This window comes from Loxodonta africana, chromosome 10 (genome assembly GCF_030014295.1).
Source record: "Loxodonta africana isolate mLoxAfr1 chromosome 10, mLoxAfr1.hap2, whole genome shotgun sequence".
Taxonomy (NCBI): domain Eukaryota; kingdom Metazoa; phylum Chordata; class Mammalia; order Proboscidea; family Elephantidae; genus Loxodonta; species Loxodonta africana.
This window is the reverse complement of record NC_087351.1, coordinates 67,353,896-67,374,565: the sequence shown is the minus strand read 5'-3', so window position 1 is coordinate 67,374,565 and position 20,670 is coordinate 67,353,896. Positions and strand designations below refer to the sequence as shown.

The 20,670-nt window shown below is 40.4% G+C and overlaps 2 protein-coding genes across 3 annotated transcripts in view; both read left to right on the top strand.

Moving 5' to 3' along the window:
* Positions 1-12,352, top strand: part of TBPL2 (TATA-box binding protein like 2) — a 30,668-nt gene extending 18,316 nt beyond the window's left edge. Inside the window, exons 6-7 of the mRNA XM_003408664.4 lie at positions 504-598; positions 12,276-12,352. Of these exons, the coding sequence (XP_003408712.1) occupies positions 504-598; positions 12,276-12,352 (172 nt within the window). The remainder of the gene's footprint in view (positions 1-503; positions 599-12,275) is intronic.
* A 2,246-nt stretch (positions 12,353-14,598) lies between these two features.
* The window catches only part of ATG14 (autophagy related 14), a 78,294-nt gene continuing 72,222 nt past the window's right edge, over positions 14,599-20,670 (top strand). For both annotated transcript variants that reach the window (XM_064292511.1, XM_003408663.4), the window contains exon 1: positions 14,599-14,850. In XM_064292511.1, coding sequence (XP_064148581.1) covers positions 14,630-14,850 — 221 coding nt within the window. In that variant the 5' untranslated portion in view covers positions 14,599-14,629. The remainder of the gene's footprint in view (positions 14,851-20,670) is intronic.

Here is a 20,670-nt window from a genome sequence, read left to right as displayed (position 1 = left end):
CGTAGAGCCTTTCCAAAGAGCAATAGTACTGTTTGTGAATAAGTGGTCTAGAATATTTTTTAGATTCTACCTACTAAAACATTTAACCTTAGTAGTTTATAGATGCATATAAAGTGTCCTCATTATTGGGGAACTTGGAAAATCCAGAAAAACAAGTGTTATGTACTCTTATTGATAGACTTTTTTTTGGAAGATGGAAAATATGGAACCAAGATCTTGGTATATTAAATCTGATATACTGTGCAACCTCAATTTTTAATATATAGATAGCTTAAGATGGCTTGCGCTTGAAAAAATGTGAGCAAAAATGAATTCTGTTCTTGACTGCCTTAAGAAATGACCCCAAAGCACTCAAGACTCTGCCTTTATCAAGATGGCCAAAAAGCTTTTGGTAAAATAGCTAACTTACTTATAACTGCTTTAATATGCAACTTTAATATGTCTTGAACTTGATGGGAAAGTAGTTGTGCTATTTTAAACTGTTCCCTTTTATATCTTAACAGTTATGAACCTGAACTATTTCCTGGCCTTATTTATAGAATGGTAAAGCCACGAATTGTGTTGCTTATCTTTGTATCTGGAAAAGTTGTGTTAACAGGTAAGTGCTAAGATTATTTTCTGGCTTTCCTATAAATAAAATAGCTACATAGGTGCTTTGTTTTCCCATTTAAATAGTTTTATTCGTCATTGTAAAGGTAATTCTTGCAATTATAGAATACTTGCCAAAAAATGCAAAGTATAAAGTCATTCGTAGTTCCCAGTACTCAAAACAACAGCTTTTTGTTTTTATGTGATTTTGATATGTGCATTCAACTTCAAAAAGTAGTTGTGCCGTCAAGTCAGTTCTGACTTATGGCAACCCCATGTGTGTTAGAGTAGAACTGTGCTCCAAAGGGTTTTCAGTGACTGATATTTCAGAAGTAGATCACCAGGCCTTTCTTCCAAGGCATCTTTGGGTGGATTTGAACTGCCGACTTTGTGGTTAGCAGCCAAGGACATTAATGGTTTGCACCACCCAGGGACTCCATATTCTGTATATCTTGCCTTTTTATTAACCATTATAACATATACAACTTATTGTTGCAAACTTTATAAAGGTTTTTAATGACAGCATAATGTTCTAACACAGGGATTGGCAGACTTCATCTGTAAAGGGTCAGATACTAAGTATTTTAGGCCTTGGGGTCATAAGGTCTCTGCCACAACCACTGCATTCTGCCATTGCTGCAAGAAAGCAGCTATAGACATTCCATACAGGAATGGGTGTGGCTGTGTCCAATACAGCTTTATTTGTTGACACTGAAATGTGAATTTCATGTAATTTTTCATATGTCACATAGTATTGTTATTATTTTTTATTTTTTCCCCTACCATTTAAATATAAAAATCATTCTTAGATCCACAAGCCATAAAAAACACAGACAGTGGACTGGGTTTGGCTGGAAGGGCTTAGTTTCCTGACTCCTGTTATAATGTGATTGAATCATACTTATTCTCCCATTGTCAGGCTTTTAAATGTTTCTCCTTCGCTACTTATGAATGGCACAAACGTTTGTTTATATGTGTGAATTATTTTATTAGTGTGGACTCTCAGAAATGGAAATTTTGATTTAAGGGTATGACCTTTTTTTTTATAAGGCTCTTAGAATAAGTTGTCTTTTAAAGGAATATGCATTATAGATTTCCTATATCATGTTTCAGCCAGAAGTGATTCTAAGTGTCTTTTACCAAACAATCAGCAGCATTCAAAACAAAATGGTACAACAGAAAACTTTTTTAATTGAATAGGTAAAAATTATCTCAGTGCTTTCATCTCAGCAGTACTCAAAGAAATAGAAATTGATCACTTTTCAATGTATCCATTCAATAAATAGCATTTTATCTTCTGTAAATAGTGTGTGTATAACTTACTCCTTTTGTCTACTTGGTTTTTAGTCGTTTTTTTCCCCTAAGAATTTGTATAAGCTCATAATAATAGTAAAGAATTATTCTTTATTGTATTTGTGATTTTTTCCAGTTGACTTCACCAATTTTTACATCAAGAAGTTTTTATTATTCCTGAGGTAAATGGTTGGGATAATTTTTCATGCCATTCTACTAAGTTTCCTATTTATTTTTGTCTAGGTTCTTCTGACTCTTTAGGCATTTTACTCTTCCCTATCAAAACATATGCTAGTTTAACAAGGCATGAACCAAACTGACCTCCACACCCTACCCACAAATAGCCAGTCAGCCAACTCACCGCTCCATATTCTTCCCCTCCTTATTAATTTGTGCTAACTTCTTTTGACTCTTTTCCAGTTCTGCCCATGTTGTTGTTGTGTGCCATCGAGTCAATTCTGACTCATAGTGACCCTATACTCCAGGACTATACTGTTTTGACTATTACAGCTTTAATTCTGCTGGTCTCCGTATCTGATAGGGTCAGTTTCCCCTCATTGCTTCTCTATTTACGATTTTTTAGTTCTTCTCGAATATTTATTCTTCAAAATAAACTTAAAAACTTCCTAAAATCTTGACCTATCCAAAAAAAAAAAAAAAAACCTGAGATTTTTATATTACCTAAAAATTAACTTGAGAAAAATTGACAAGGTCATCATTTAGTGTCTCCATCCAGCAGCATAGACTGTCTGATTTTTAAGTCGTCTTTTATAACTCTTAGTAAAGTTTTGTAGTTTCTTTTCCCTAAGAAATAACTAATGTGGGGAAAGTCTACTTGGAATTCAAGAACCTTCTGAATACACTAAAGCTAGAATTCCTCAGATGTCAGCAATTTAGAGTCTGGAGTAAAAAAGACTCCTAGTGACTGACATAAAATTTACCTCTATTATTTCTTAGTCCTGGGTGGTACAAGCCAAATGGTTGGTGGTTCAAGTCCACCTAGAAGAAAGGCCTGGCGATCTGCTTCTGAAAAACCAACAGTTGAAAACCCTATGGAGCATAGCTCTACTCTGACACATATAGGATCCCCACCTGTCAGAACTGACTCAAGGGCAACTAGTTTATATGTCCTAAAGGAAGGGGGAAATGTCTGTCAAGTAAATTGACTAGTATAGACATTGGAGGCAAATACACACTCTACTTTTCAAGACCTTTGGAAGGATACTTTCATATCTGTGCTATATATCTCTATATCACTACAAATCAGTCTTATTAAAAGTACAAATTGCCAAGTACAGGATAAGTTGTTGTTGTAAGTACATAAAAATAAGTGTCTTTAAATATCCTTAATTCAGATCAGCATCTCCATTCCCCCAAATTTAAGAAAAAAAAAAGTTTGTATGTACACATTTGCTAGAAGTTTCAAGTCACAAAAATAAAGGATTTTCATTAACTTGTAACACTGAAGATCATACAATATTGCTAACCTTAAAGTTTGTTGACACATTAAGCACATAGAATTGGCAGAGTTAAATTTCTTCATTCCTGCAAGATGCGAATCATCACTTTTGTGGAAGGGACAATGGAGTGTACGAACTGAAGGCCCAATTTCTGCTTATACTATGAAATCAAAGCCAGTTGGTGTCTTACTACTGAAACAAAGAAAAATCATCAATTGTAGTTTTTACCTGTTTATGCTCTATTGTCTTTAATTTGACCTAGTGCTGTATAACTACGTGGTTTAGGTTATTTTTGCTCCAAACTTAGAGACAGATGTTCCCCTTTTCTTAATCTTAGGTAGCTAGACTCTCTTTACCAGAAATTTAAAACTCAAGGGCCTAATTTGGGAGTATAAACTTGGGGAAAGGGCCCCAGGAAGGTCTCCTTTTAGCCTTGCCTGCTGAAGATGGTCGTGGAGTGCCAGGTGGAGTTTTAGGGGCTCACACGTGGTCTAGTCCATCATGATTGACAAGGCTAGGCACTCAGCAAAGATGTTGTGGAAGCAAGGTCCCAACAAGGGTGAGTAACTTTTGCCTAGAAAATGTAAAAATCTTGAAATTACAAATGTACTTTCAATTTGAATTTAAAAAATAATAGATCCCAGCTTTTCTTAGGTCAGAACTGTAGAACACCCATGTGCCTAATACAAATACATGATACTATGAAATCTTTGTATCAAGTGCCGTTTAGGTCTTTGAAAATAATTTATCCATGTAAAATTGTCTTACTCCTGTGAGATGCCAAAGCTGCAGTCACCATGTCTGAGGCTACTTCTGAACATTCTAATTATGGTAAAGTGAGCCGAGGACACAAAGGCACCGCTGTCCTACTTTGTCATGGTCCCTGACAGCAGAAGGCAGTTAGACCTGGCTAAGCTTAATGCACAGGGAGCCTTGGTAGCACAGTGGTTAAGCACTCAGCTGCTCACCAAAAGGTCCGGTGGTTCGGACCCACCAGCAGCTCTGGGGGAGAAAGATGCAGTGGTCTGCTTCTGTAAAGATTACAGCCTTGGAAACCATATGGGGCGGTTCTGCTCTGTCCTATAGGGTCTCTGTGAATCATAATGAACTCAGCAATGGCACTAGTTTTTTTTTTAAGTTTAATGCTGTTTCCCAGGTCTGTGTTTCCTTTTGATGACTGGTATGACATTTGGGACCCATATTTTGTTCTCAAATCACTGTATTATTAGTTCTATAGCAAGGTTCTGCTGGATTAATACATAGTGAACAGCAGATACATCAACTTTCACTGCAAGGATCAGCTATGATAATTAGAGTTAACATATGTTGGGCACTCATATGCCGGGCATTGTGCTAAATAAGGGCTTTTACTTGGGTTATAGTTCGCTCTGTGAGGCTGTACTTTATACGTCGATTTCCCCACCTATAAAATGGGGATATGGCGACCTTGGGTGACACAGACAGTTAAGCGCTCAGCTGTTAACCAAAAGATTGGCTGTTCGAATCCACCCAGAGGTGCCTCAGAAGAAAGGCCTGGCAATCTACTTCCAAAAGGTCACAGCCATTGAAAAAACCCTATAGAGCACAGTTTTACTCTGCAACACATAGACTTCACAGTAACTGGTTTTTAAGTAGCTTTACTAATGTCAGCCAGCTGTATATGCCACAGCAAGGGTGGGAATTTAGGCAGTCTGGCTCCAGAACCTGCTGTTTTCACCATACCTGCCCTGACCCTCAGCCATTGAGGTGTCTTTGAGAACCCTCATGTGGTCTCCTATGCATCTTCTTCCTAATCCTCCTTCTCAGCTGAAGGAATGATAAATACCCTGTTATTGGTGAGAGACAGCACAGTCTGGTGGCTAAGAGGATGGAGTCTGGGGCAATTGTCCAGACTGAATCTAAGGCTTCATCATTTATTAAGCTCTGTGTCCTCGGGTGATTTATTCAAATTCTCCACATCAGTTTCCTCATATGTCAAATAGGGGTGGGAATCGAAACTACCTCCTAAGCGTTGTGAGGAAGCAGAAAACAGTACGGAGCACATGGTAAGCATGCTGTGTGGTAGTTATTAAGATCTCAGTAAATTATGATCTTTGTTTTTCTTTATCATTGAAAAAGACTGAAACTTTGCTGTGATGCCTTGTTCTAATGATAGCAATATGAAATCTAAAGAGGCTTTTAGTAAAATGGTTCAGGTTTACTTATTTCTCTCCAGCAAAAAGGATTAGGAAAGACAGGTCATTGTTACTGAGAGTTACTTTCAGTCAGCTCCACATCAGTGGTTCTCAGAAATAAGTAGGTCAGAGGGCATGTTCTGGGGAAGAGCTGTGTGAGACAGCAGACACAGGGTAAGACTGATTAGTGAGTGGGCCAGAGAGATAGCCCTGTCAGTCTTCACCAGTAATCCCCCACTAACAGCAAGTTAGTGTATGTGGTAAAATGGAATAAGCTGGAGGGCTGAATACCATTTGCTTTTTTTTCAACTTGTTTTTAAATTTTATTAATGTGTTAAGCACACAGAGGAGGCAGTGTTAAATTTTTTCGTTCTTGCAAGATGTGCATCATCACTTTTGTGGACAGGAGAATGAAATGTATTAACTGAAGCCCAAGATTTTGACATGTGTACAGACAAATGTGGCATCAGTTGGGAAAATAAGATGTGCAGTTACAACTTTGTGCACGAATAGAACTGGAAAAGTGGTATTTGGGCTGGTAAAGGGATATATGGGGTGAGCTTACAAAACTTACTGACAGATGACATATTTAATGAGCTCTGGGTGACTAGCTGAGGATATAAAGGCAAATATATAACACATTCCCCATCGGGCAGGAATCCAGCCTGGTAAAGGAGACAGACAAAAATCACAGACAGACAGTCCCCAACTTCCAACATATTCTAGTTATGAATAACTGCACTTACGACCTGCGCTTACGATTTTATTTTTTGTACATCTTGTCATTAGCAATATGTGCTACATACCGTGTTGCAGCACAGAATTTGCTTGTGTTATTCTTAGATATAATGCTTCCAACCCCCAAAGACAAAGATCGGACTTATAAGGATACTGATAGTAAAAGGCAATAATAATGAAGACTAGAAAAAAAAAAAGGTATTCAGTTTACGTCGGGAACGACTGACGACGGAAAGCGGGCCCTGTCGTAAGTCGAGGGCCACCTGTACGTGACACTGGCTGTCACAGAACCATACGTTAAGTCATATATGTACATGCTTGGAACAGCCCTCATGACATCCCTAATTCTTAGGTACATTCTCCTGGGACAATAAAGACAGCTTTGGTTTGATAAAGTGCTATGGTTTACAAAGGACTTAACAAACATTAGCTCACTTTGATGACAACCTTGGGAAAGTTATTTTCATTGTTTTACACGGAAGACAACTAAAACTCAGGTGAAACAATCTGGCTATGATTTCAAAGGTAGTTAGTGGTAGAGCTGGCATTTGAATCCATATCTTGTGATCCCGAACCAGAGCCTTCTCCAGTGTGCCAGGTCACAAGACTTTCTACCTCAGCCACCAAGGTTAGGAATGATCTTTATCTCCCAAAGTGGTAGTCATTGCAACCTTAAGAAAAGGAATGGGAAGTTTTGCTTAGAAGGTAAGAGTCACCTAATCAGAGTCTGGTGATACACATCTGAGTTTTGACTATTGATATATGGTGCAGTGGTTAAGTGCTTGGCTGCCGACCTAAAGGTCGGTGATTCAAATCCACCAGCCACTCCATGGGAGAAAGAGGTGCCAGTCTGCTTCTGTAAATATATAGAGCCTTGGAAACCCTAAGGGCAGTTCTGCTCTGTCCTATAGGATCGCTGTGAGTCAGAATTGACTCGATGGCAATGGGTTTATGGAGCCTATTTCAGTTCCCTTGAAGTTTTGATGCCAATATTTCGTTGAGGAATGTTTGACTAAGCTGACAAAACACACTCATTTTTAACACCTGGCCACAAATACTGCCAATGTTTAGGTGATGGCTTTTGGTGTAAAGGAAGGAAGACTGGGCATGAGTTCTCCTCCCAGAGCTGCTACATCATGATTCTCGGTAACTTCAGCTCTTCTTGGGCCTCAGTTTCCCCTTCTATGGAATAAGGAAATTGTACTATAGACTCTCCCTGAAGTCCTTTTTGTCTAAAGTTGTTTTTCTATATGATATGATATAATGATCACCCCCAATGTCTGCTCCTCTTGGGCTATGGGTATTTTCTGCTCCCCAAGGGGTGCTCCCCAAGGTCACTATGAGTCAGAATTGACTTAATGGTACTGGGTTTTTGGTTTTGTTTATGCTTCACTGTCTCCTAACAAGAAGGCTGTTCCATACAAACATATCCAGAAGGCAAAAATCAATAAAACCAGAGGCAGGGAGTGTTTGTTTGATAATGGTGTGTTACTTATTGCTTCCTCCAACTTTCTGGTTTCTGCAAAACCAACTTTTTTAGAAACTAAAATTAGAATTAGTGCTGTCATTAAAATCTGCTCAGACTTAAGGATTTTTTCCTACCCTAAGGTACAGAGCTCTCTTGTCCATGTTAGTGACCCACCCTCCTCAGTGCCCCACATTTTTGAGGGTGTAGACCCACAGATAGTAAACACCTTGGTGTGGTGGTGGTGGTGCTGTCGAGTTGGTTCCAACTCATAGCGACCCTATGTATAATGGAACAGAAATACTGCCCAGTCCTGCACCATCCTCACAATCATTGCTATGTTTGAGCCCATTGTTGCAGCCACTGTGTCAATCCATCTCACTGAGGGTCTTCTTTTTCACTGACTCTCTAAGATTTTACCAAGCATGATGTCTTTCTCCAGGGACTGGTCCCTCCTGATAACATATCCAAAGTAAGCACAATGAAGTCATGGTATCCTCATTTCTAAGGACCATTCTGGCTGCTGTTGGTTCTTCTGGTAGTCCATGTGTCTTAGTCATCTAGTGCTGGTATAACAGAAATACCACAAGTGGATGGCTTTAACAAAGGAAAATTTATTTCCCCACATTAAAGTAGGCTCAGAGTCCAAATTCAGGGCATTGGCTACAGGGGAGGGCTATCTCTCTGTCAGCTTTAGAGGAAGGTCCTTGTCCTCAATCTTCCCCTGGTTGAGGAACTTCTCAGGCGCAGGGACCCCGTGTCCAAAAGACGCACTGTGCTCCTGGTGCTGCTTTCTTGGTGGTATGAGGTCCCCCTGTCTCTCTGCTTGCTTCCCTTTTATCTCTTGAGAGAAAAGGTGGTACAGGCCACACCCCAGGGAAAGGGAGTTGACCTGAGTAAGGGTAGTGTTACAATCCCACCCTAATCCTCTTAACATAAAATTACAATCACAAAATGGAGGACAACCACAGAATACTGGGAATCGTGGTCTAACCAAGTTAATACACATATTTTGGGGGGGACATAATTCAATCTGTGACACCATGGTAGTCAATATTTGCCAACACCATAATTGAAATGCATCAATTCTTCTGTCTTCCTTATTGTCCAGCTTTTGCATGCATATGAGGTGATTGAAAATATCATGGCTTGGGACAGGCGTACCCTGGTCCTCAAGGTGACATCTTTGCTTTTTAACACTTTAAAGAGGTCTTTGGCAGCAGATTTGCCCAACATAATACATTGTGTGATTTCTTGACTGTGGCTTCCATAGGCGTTGATTGTGGATCCAAGTAAAATGAAACTTTTGACAACTTCAGTTTTTTCTCCATTTATCATGATGTTGCTTATTGGTCCAGTTGTGAGGATTTTTGTTCAGGTATAATCCATACTGAAGGCCATAGTCTTTGATCTTCATCAGTAAGTGCTTCAAGTCCTTTCACTTTCAGCAAGCAAGGTTGTGTCATCTGCATATCGCAGGTGGTTAATGAGTCTTCCTTCAATCCCAATGACACGTTCTTCTTCATATAGTCCAGCTACTCAGATTATTTGCTCAGTATATAGATTGAATTAGTATGGTGGAAGGATACAACCTTGACACACATCTTCCCTAATTTTAAACCAGGCAGTATGACAAGTTCTCTTTGAAAGACTACCTGTTGGTCTATATGCAGGTTCTGCATGAGCACAATTAAGTGTACTGGAATTCTCATTTTTTGCAATGTTATCCATAATTTGTTATAATCTACACAGTCGGATGCCTTTGCAGTCAATAAAAACACAAGTAAACATCTTTCTGTTATTCTCTGCTTTCAGCCAACATCCATCTGACATCAGCAGTGATATCCCTTGTTCCATGTCCTCTTCTGAATCTGGCTTGAATTTCTGGCAGTTTCCTGTCAACATACTGTTGCAACCATTTTTGAATTATCTCCAGCATAATTTTACTTGCATGTAGTACTAATGCTATGGTTCAATAATTTCTGCATTCTGTTGGATGACCTTTCTTTGGAATGGGCACAAATATGGATCTCTTCCAGTTGGTTGGACAGATAGCTGTCTTCCAAATATCTTGGCATAGATGAGGGAGCACTTTCAGCATTGCATCCATTTGTCAAAACATTTCAACTGGTATTCCATCAATTTCTGGACTTTTGTTTTTTGCCAGTGCCTTCAGTGCAGCTTGGACTTCCTCCTTCAGGACCATCAGTTCTTGATCATATGCTACCTCCTGAAATAACTGAATGTCGGCTAGTTCTTTTTGGTACAGTGACTCTTTGTATTCCCTCCATTTTCTTTTGATGCTTTCTGCATCATTAAATTTTTTGCTCATAGAATCCTTCAATACCGTGACTTAAGGCTTGAATTATTTCTTCAGTTCTTTCAGCTTGAGAAATGCTGAGCGTGTTCTTCCCTTTTCATTTTCCACCTCCAGGTCTTTGCATATTTCATCATAGTATTTCATTTTGTCTTCTCGAGCTGCCCTTTGAAATCTTCTGTTTAACTCTTTTAGTCCATTTCTCCCTTGCTTTAGCTACTCTGTGTTGAAGAGCAAGTTTCAGAGTCTCTTCCGGCATCCATTTTGGTCTTTTGTCTTTTTAATGACCTTTTACTTCGGGTATGATGTCCTTGATGTCAGTCCACAACTAATCTTGTCTTTGGTCATAGTGTTCATTGCATACAATCTATTCTTGAGATGGTATTTAAATTTAGGTGGGATGGTTAAACATTTGACTGCTAACCAAAAGGCTGGCAGTTTGAATCCACCAGTTGCTCCTTGGAAACCCTATGGGGCAGTTCTACTCTGTCCAATATGGTCGCTATGAGTCAGAATTGACTAGACAGCAATAGTTTTTGTTTGTTTTTGGTTATACTCAGGGTCATATTTGGCTCTTATGGACTTGGTTTTGCCCTTACCTCTTAAAAAAAAAAATTAAGCTTACAAAGACTTCATCCTTGATTCTGAATCCTCCTTACTACCTGATTCTCAAATCTGTTGATCCTTCTTTTGGTAATTCCCTCTAATTAGTCCTAAAACTAAGGAGCCCTGGTGGGGCAGTCGTTAAGAGCTACAGCTGCCAACCAAAAACAAAGATCGGCAGTTTGAATCCACCACCCTCTCCTTGGAAATCTTATGGGGCAGTTCTCTTCTGTCCTATAAGGTCACCATGAGTCAAAATCGACTTGATGATGACAGGTTTGTTTTTTTTTTTGGTGGTGCAATGGTTAAGCACTTGGCTGCTAACCGAAATTTGGTTGGTAGTTCAAACCCACCCAGTGGCTCCATGGGGGAAAGACTTGTTGATCTGCTTCTGTAAAGATTACAGCCAAGAAAACCCCATGGGGGCATTTCTACTCTGTCGCCTGGGGTCACTATCAGTTAGAATCGAGTTGACAGCTTCTAACAACAAAAACAGTCCTGTAATGAATTCAGATAACCCCTTAGCATTTGATGATGGATGTGATGTGGAGGTTATTTCTACCCTCTTACTGAAGCCTTCCTCCTTTCTAAATTTCTAGCTCTCAAGGAAGAGCCTTTGTCAGCTTATTTACCATTTCGCTTCATGTTAAACGTTTTTGTATTCCCTTCATTAATCTCCTTTCCAAACTTTGTCCCTTCCCTTACCCTCCTTGCCTCTTGCCTACAGTAATATCAGATTATATTTTCCTGCTTAGCGCACTTCATATAAACATCAGCAATACCAGTCTGTATCCCTTAGTGCATAATGTGCCTCCATAATTTTGAGAGTAGAGGTAGTGGTGGCTGGAGAGGTGAAAGGAGTGAGACCTGACTGATAACATTTTTCAAGGTGGGACTGTAAAATTCATGTGTTTAATCACTATAACTCCAGAGCAATTATGTTAGAGTTAAAGATTCCTTGAAACTTACCTAAGACTCTAAAGGTAAAAAGGGTACAATTTTCCCTCTAATAATTCCTTCCCCATACGCTGACATTTAAAGCTCTAGAATAGCTCATTTGTCTACCTTTTAGTCAATATTAGAGAATCAAGATGTTAACTAGAGATGAGTGGATCAAAAGAAATCCCCTTCGCTGATAGCCAAGTACCCACCCAGTGGCCCAGCAGAAGAAAGGACTGTCGATCTTCCAGAAAGATTACAGCCAAGAAAACCCTGTGGAGCACTTTTACTCTGTAACACATAGGATTGCCATGAGTCAGAATCAACTGTAACAGGTTTGGTTTGAGAGCCCCCAGGTGCTGATGAAGTTACTCTGAGATCATATTCTTGTGCACACCTAGCTGTAACATTCCATATTTCCTACTGAGCGATGTGTGGCTACGGACTAACTGATACGCTGATGGAGCAGAAATACTGGAAAATTCTGCCCTACGGTGTGTTGTGGGGATCTGGCTGTAGTCACCAAATTCTTCTGCTTTTACCTTGGAATAAATGCCACCGTTACTTCTCAAGAACACTTAGAGATGTCATCATGTTAAAAGTAATTGGAGATGACACAATGAAATTTTAGTGTTAAGAAAATCTGTCTTGGTATTGTTTTTATAATAAAAATGATATAACCTTGGATTCTTCTTTAGGTGCCAAAGAACGTTCTGAGATCTATGAAGCATTCGAAAACATCTATCCTATTCTAAAAGGTTTTAAAAAAGCCTGAGTATATCATTAACATCTCACAGTATACTGATTTGAATATGTACCTAAGCCCAGCACAGAAATTTATGTATTCTACCTCTAGTTATGGAGAGTTTATGTACATTTTTCACTTATTAAAGGATGATTCTATGTGAACAGCCATGCTTAAATAAAAAACATTCAAAATGACTCTTGTGTATTGTTTTAAAAACTGAACGATTGAACTTATTTCAGAATTTGAAAGATTTAGGGCCTTGCTAGGATGATATTGTAACATCATTAAAATTCAATATTCTACTCTTGTTAAATATGTAGTATATCAATATGTTTTTGGAAAATATGTAGAAATTTCAAATAACTGCATGAACTAGATATTATCTATAATATCATCTAGCAGGGTAGGAATTAATGTGTCTTTTTGCCTTGTTTAACACTGATGATTCTAGCCATTAGGTATCAGGCGTTGTGAAGGATCTTGTCAGAATACAAATGAAAGTCTGAACCTTAAGAAAATTAAATATCCTGTGTGCAACACTCAGAAAATGATTTGCCTTACTTAATCTTAAATTTTAAGTAACCATTTAGGTTTAGTGTAAGCTTTATTTAGAAATCAATGTAAGGTATTTTGCTTTTGTCTACTTTTATAATAATCCTACGTAATTGTAATAAAAACAGACTTGGTAAGACTAAGAATGGAGCAAAGTGTTCAGGTTTAAAACCTAATTAGATTGTAGAATTGCCAGCATTTGATGATGGATGAGATGTGGAGGCTAACCGGGAGGGATGGGGCTAAAATGACTCATGGCTCTCAGTCCTAAGTGGTCAGTGATTATGTTCTTCACCAAAATAAGGAAGCAGGTTTTGGGAGAGGAAGAGTTCATTTTCAGACATGCCTAGTAGTAGGCAGCTATGAACTGTTGGGTCTGGAACTTGGGAGAGAAGTCTCAGAGAATTTAGGGGAGCCATTTTATTAGACTACTACAATAATCCCTGAGAATCATTAGTCTAAGTAGTTTGTGGAGTCCCCGGGTGGTGTAAATAGTTAAGTGCTTGGCTGCTAACTGAAAGTTTGGCAGTTCGCGTCCACCCAAAGACACCTTGGAAGAAAGGCCTGGCTATCTACTTGCGAAAAAATCAGCATTGAAAACCCTGTGGCCCACAGTTCTATTCTGACACACACGGCGTCACTGGAATCAACGCCACAGCAACTAGTTTAGATAATTTGTAAACTTCCTTATGACATAAACTTCTTTTTTCCTTCTGTGTTTTACAGGCATATTCAAACACTAATTATTCTGATATAACCTCCCACCCACCAATCCTACTTACCCCCACAGAAAGAAGCTTGAAGGGAAATCCTAACCATCTAAAAAACCTCCTTCAAATTCTTTATCAGAGCATGGCCCAGTGTATGGGAGGGGTGTTGGCCATTAAATGAATTAAAATTCACTTACCAGAAAGGTACAACTTTGATTTCCACATTCGGTATGGTTCTTTCCATTAGTTAGCTATGATCAATATGGATCACTTACTATTAAATGTATTTACTTATTAATCTTCATGACATTAGGTTGGTACTATAACTATCTCCATTCAACAGATGAGAGAACAGTGACAGAGAAGGTAAGGAATTTGCACCAGGTCACGCAGCTAGTAGGCGGGTAAACCAAAATTCTCCCAATTTTGTTTGCTGTGGAAACCCTGGTGGTGTGGTTAAGAGCTGTGTGGTGGGCAGTCTGAATAGACCAGGCGCTCCTTGGAAACTGCGTGGGGCAATTTTACTCTGTACTTACAGGGTCGCGATGAGTCGGAATCGACTTCAGGGCGAGTTCGGATTTTTGTTTGTTTGCTTTAGTTTTAGTCAAACTTAAAAGCATCTATAGCGAATTAAAGACGTTCCCTCATTTTCCCAACCCGTTTTCCCAGAGTCCTTAGGACACTGTATTACTATTTTTTGCACAACTTTGAGGCGTTAACTAGTAGTAGCCTTGGAAGGAGCCAGGTGACGACGTTTTGTTCGGCAGACTCCCCTCTAACATAATTTTTCTCTGCTAGGGGACCGGCTGCCCCTCAGCAGACAGGAAAACAACGGCCTCCGGGGCAGGCGCAGACCAGCCACTGCCCTTCCCGCTGCTGCCCCCGGGGTCGTCCGGAGGCTGGGCGAGAGGCAGGGAAAGAGCCAGGGTTCCGTCAGGACCCCCGCCCTCCCTCCGGCGCCTCCCCAGGCCCCTCCTCCTCGCCCAGGATGCACTTGGTTGAAAACAAAATCCCACGTGACTGGCTCTGCTCTCAGGCCATCATGGCGTCTCCCAGTGGGAAGGGAGCCCGGGCGCCGGAGGCTCCTGGCTGCGGGTCTCGGCAGCTCGTCCGGGACCTAGTGGACTCCGTGGACGACGCGGAGGGGCTGTACGTGGCGGTTGAGCGGTGTCCGCTGTGCAACACTACCCGCCGGCGGCTGACCTGCGCCAAGTGCGTCCAGAACGGCGATTTCGTCTACTTCGACGGCCGCGACCATGAGAGGTACGGCATCCGTCACGGCCTTATTGTTTCTTCCCGGGTGTCTCCTCGGGCCGGGCGACCAGAGGCTGGAGCTTGAGGTGCCTGTCAGGCCACCGGAGCTCAAGGAGAGGAGGGAAGGGTGGCTGCTTCGCCCTGGCGCTTTGTCCCCAGAGGAATGAGTGGGGGTGGGGGACAGATGAGAGAAGGTCGCTGTTTTTCCCAGTACCCACCCTAGAAGAGTCTCATCCCGCCGTACTTTTGGATATTCGGGAAAGGGAATAGATGGTGACACTCTGGAGAAGTCGTCTCTGTTGCTGCCATGAGTTAGATTCCCAGGTCTTTGCTACACTCCCATTCAAAAGCTTGATTTAACCCTTGTCTTCGAAGGCACATTCATAATCGTTCTCTAGAGGAGAGACCAGAAAAGGATGAAGTAACTGGTTAGGAAGGATTCGGGTCTGGTGGCTTTTGTCACAGGTGGACCTGGTTATCAGACATGCTGACTGTAATGCGTGAGTGAACTAGGACTAGTCAGTCCTTTCTTTTTTCTCTCCCCACCACCAAAGACTGTTTTGGATGCTTAGGAATTTGGAGTCGTGTTTTGAGTTTGCTTTAAAATCCAGACTGGGTGCTATAAGCCCTTATTTAGAATTGAATTTAGAAACGTGTTTTGACCTCAGTTTTGAAACCCAAACAGAGAGCTACAAGCCCCTGGTTAAGAAAACTGAAAAACTGAGTGTGGCTAGCTAGCTTCAGGGTCTCCCGACTTTTGTATCAACAACTTAATGTCAGTAATAGTAAGATAACTAATTTTTTTAGTACAAAAGTTTAAAGCACTCTACAGGTATTAATTCCTTTACAACTGAATTTAAAGTATTATCCCCAGCTTACTGTAAAGGAAACTGCACAGTAAGTACCTTGTCTTAGATCACACAGTTAAGTGTAGGTACCAGCATTAAAATCCAGGCATCCTGGATCCATATACCCAAGCATTTAACCTCTTACACTGTAACACCTTCTATGTTTGGAAATGTTTTGAGTTCCTGGTATTCATTCCAGTGATCATGGATGGAATTCTTTCTTTCTCTTTTGAGGAGATTTAGCTGATATGATCTTTTTAGTTCATTGCTGTGTCCCCTTGAAGACCTTGATGACTTTAGAAACAGCCAGTGTAACAAGAAATAACTTTAAAAATTATACCAGTTGTTTTATTATAAGAATGCTAGGTATGAGATGGAAATGCCTAGGTGGTAGAATTTAACAAGGCTTCAGTTCTGGATCCTTTTCTCTATACTTTTTCCTAGATTCATTCCCATGATTTAAATACCATCTCTATGCTGAAGTACCAGACTTAAAATCTCCAACCCAGATCTCTCTTGAAATCCAGAAAACACCTACGCACTCAACACCTCTATTTAAATTTGTAATGGATATTGCCAACTGAATATGGGAAACTAAATTCCTGTTTTTTTTCCATAAATCTGTTCTTCCCATGCTAATCCCCATTTAGAAAATGGAACCTCATTCTTCCCTTGGCTCAGGCCAAAAAACCTTTCAGTCATCCTTAATTCTTCCCTTTTTCTTTACACCACGGTATCTAATCCCATCAACATACCCTGTCTGCTCTTCACCACCACTTGCTCTTCACCACCAGAGGGTTATTGTCTCTTATCTCTCTGCTTTTCCTGTGAGCCCTTATAGTGTAGTTATCAAATTACAGCCAGAGTATGCTGCTCCTCCATTCCTCCACTCTAAATCCTCTAGTGGCTTCCCATTTTACTTAAAGTAAAAGCCAAAATCCTTAACCAGAGTTCTATATTATCTTCTTCTCTTGACCTAAATTACTATTCTTTTGCTTACTTAATCTTCTTACCTACACTGCTGTATGGCCCTGGCCTCTTTGCTCTCAAATGCCCCTGCCCCAGGGCCTTTGCAGTTTATTGAGACAGCCAAGAACTCTTTTTCTCTCAGAAACCCTCAGGGCTGCCTCCTTCGTTTCCTTTAGGCCTCTATTCACACCTTTTTGGCCATTCAATTAAAATGTAACCTCCTTTCACACTTAACCTGCTTTATTGTTTTCCATAGCACTTAGCACCATCTAATGGTGTACATATTAATTTGTCTAACTGCCACCCTCCCTCTGCCCCCAAGATGTAAGCTCTGTGATGGCAAGGCTAACTGTTTTTGTACTCTACTGTATCCTTACATACTGGAAGCACAATAAAAATTTATTCAATGATTGAATGAATCTACCCATCCTTCCCAAGTGTTTCCCTGTACTATTTCAGTATAATCTATCATGACCCACTTATTACTAAAGCCAGAAGCCTGGGAGTTTATCCCAGCCTTTCCCTATTTCTCATATTTCCCACATTTAAATCATTGGCAAGTCTTATTTGATCAGATCCCAAAATACCTCTAGTCCAAACTGCTATCATCTCTCTTCTGGGCTACTTAACTGGCCTCCTTTCTTTTACTTATGGAATCCCTGGTGATGCAAAGGGTTGACACACTCAGTTGCTAACCAAAAGGTTGGAGGTTGGTGTCCACCCAAATCTGCACTGAACTGAATCCAAGCTCCACCACTTTCTGTGTGACTTTCGACAAGTTTCTTAACTTCTTCCATCGTTGTCTTTTTTCATTTTGAAAATGGTGATTTCTGATGGTGATTACATAAGAGCATGCCTTTAACATTCTTAGCACAATGTCTAGCATTCATTAACCACTCAAAAAATAAACTCATGCCATGCTCTCTCTTAGTTACTGCTCCACCGTCATCGACCTTCTTTCAAACCGTCAAACACCAAACACTCACCACTGGGCCTTTGCCCTTGCTGATCCGTTTGTCAAGAACCTTTTCCCCTGATTGACACCTTGCCCTTAAAGTCTCAACTTATATGTCACCCCCTCAGTGAGAGGTTCCCTGACCTCCCTTGCTAAGGTAGGTTCCCTATTCCCCCCCCCCATTATTTTCTATCGCAACACTACATTTCTTTCATCACACTAAGTACGATGTGTAACAATTTATTTGAGGCAGATAGGCACACCTAGGAGCCTGGGTGGCACAAGCTGTTTGCGATTGGCTGCTAACCTAAAGGTGGGCAGTTCAAACCCACCCAGCGGCTCTGCAGAAGAAAGGCTGGAGAATTGCTCCTGTAAAGATTACAGCTAAGAAAACCTTCTGGGGCAGTTCGACTCTGTAACACCAGGGATCACCATGAGTCGGGAAGAACTTGAAGGCAGCTAACAGTAACAGCAGCAACATTTACATCTAAGGTATGAACTCAGGTTTTGTTCTGTCAGGTCAACAGTACTAAGCACAGTGGCAGTGGGTAGCACATAGCAGGCATATAGCTGAAGGAACAGCAAAGGCAGTGTAACTTTCAAGATGCGATATAAATTCTTGGCTAAATCTGAGCATTACTCTGAACTTTAAGAAGAGGATGTGTTATAGTGGATTTCTTTTCCTGACCAAGCAGAAACATGAAGAGCAAATACCAGAGCCACTCAAGATTTAGAAATAGAGAAGAAATTTTAAGGGTCAGGGATAACAGGATTTTCACAGTGTTCTGTTCAGCCATCTTTGCTTCACTCTTCACCTTTTCCTTTTCTGGACTGTGTATTCCTTAAGAACAGGGGTTTGTTTGTTTAACTTGTTTCTTTCCAGAATAGTACCCAATACGACAGGTGCTGTAGGATGTCAGTAGGGTGACAGAATCTCTTGAGACCCAGAACCACTGTCTAATAGCCGAATAATTTTTAATGAGTGCTCGCTGGGTGCAGTTAATTGCATAAAATAATCTGGCAGTTTACAAAGGAGAAAGATGAGTTCTCTTCTCTCAGTAATTTCTACTGACTACTAATGAGCCTTGGATTACATGGGTCAAAGGTTAATCCTGAGATATTCTACGGTTTTTATTGTTTATGACAGTCTTTGTGTTCTCTACTGGTTTTCAGACTTCTTTTTCCTTTATGGAAAGCCCTTCAGTGACTGTGGAAAACCACTTGGGAATGAAACATGGGGCCTTACAAATCAAAACCAAACCACTGCCATCAAGTTAATTCTGACTCATAGCGACCCTGTAGAACTGCCCCATGGGGTTTCCAAGACTATAAACTTTAATGGAAGCAGATTGCCACATCTTTCTCCTGAGGAGCCACTGATGGGTTCGAACCACTGACCTTTGGGCTAGCAGCCAACTGCTTTAACCACTCCAAGAATGGGGCTCCTTGGAGCCTTACAGCACAGTTTAAAAATCCTGTTTAATTTCTGATTATTTTAAGTGAATGAGCTAAAATAGTTGTGCCTACCTTGATCTTGAATTTGGTAATGCATATCAAATACTTGTAAATGTATTTTTTTTTTCAGGTGTCATTAATAGACTACCTGAATATATAGATTTTAATGGCTTAGCAGTTCAAGGAAAGTTAGATATTAAAGAAAAGCCTAATTATCTCACAATGATTAGTTTCTTTGACTCCTAAGAAGGGAACATTTTCTTTATATAGTTTTGGGGACAGTGTGGATTTGGCAGATACATTGGTTGAAAAGTATCTGAACTGATTACTTTTGTTGTTCAGTCACAGAGCTTCCTTATAACTTTGACTTCCTCACCAACAGCATCCTTTCCTCATCTCCCACACTGCTCCGCCCCTGAAACAATACCTACTTTCTTCTCTGCCTTTTCATCTGTCTTTTCACCTGTGTGCTTCCTTAAAGGACGGAGAAGAGGAATGATATTAAGCAGTATACCCAACACAATCTTCTTTGGATCTGGTACTGCTGAACATTTTTAAATTGCAGATCTTTATTAGTCTTTTTACCGGAACATAACTTCCTGGGTTGTGACCTTATCTGACACCAAAAATAGCCCTGTGTTACCCAGTAGATAACTACGTTGAAGTAATCTTTCCACTTAAGACTGGAAAGAAGTTGATTACAAGTTTATGATGTAGAGAAATGGGACCAGGTCAGAATCTCAGAAACAGAGTTGCTTTTGTTAGGTTCTGTCAAGTCGCTTCTGACTCGTATCGAGCCCATATACAACAGAATGAAACACTGCCCGTTCTTTCGCCATCCTCACAACTGTTTTACTTGAGCCCGTTGTTGCAGCCACTGTGTCAGTCCATCTCATTGAGGGTCTTCCTGTTTTTTGCTGACCCTCTACTTTACCAAGCATGATGTTCTTCTCCAGGACTGGTCCTTCCTGATAACATGTACAAAGTACGTGAGATGAAGTCTCACCATCCTCACATCTAATGAGTGTTCTGGCTGTACTTCTTCCAAGACAGATTCATTCATTCTTTTGGCAGTCCATGGTATATTCAATATTCTTCACCAACACCGTTAATTCAAAGGCATCAGTACTTCTTCGGTCTTCCTTATTCATTGTCCAGCTTTCGCATGCATCTGAGGTGATTAAAAACACCATGACTTGGGTCAGGCACACCGTAGTCCTTAAAGTGACATCTTTGCCTTTTAACACTTTAAAGAGGTCTTTTGTAGGAGATACGCCCAGTGCAGTGCGTCATTTGATTTCTTGACTGCTGCTTCCATGGGTGTAGCACCCGGGAGAACCTCTCATCTGCTGGCTTAGGAGCTACTTATTTTGAAGTGTGGATTAAGAAGAAAAACACATTTTATGAGCATATGGATATTGCTTTTATAAGTTGGTTTTCAGGAATGATGTAGCATGGCCCCCACTAGTGAGCTTTAAGAATATATGATCACATTTTTACTGGGAACAAAGATGTGAGTGCTAAACAAATAGAGAGGTGGAATAAAGGAAGGGCAGAAAACTTAGATGTTACTGCAGATTTCAAGGGGAAGACACAGCCAAC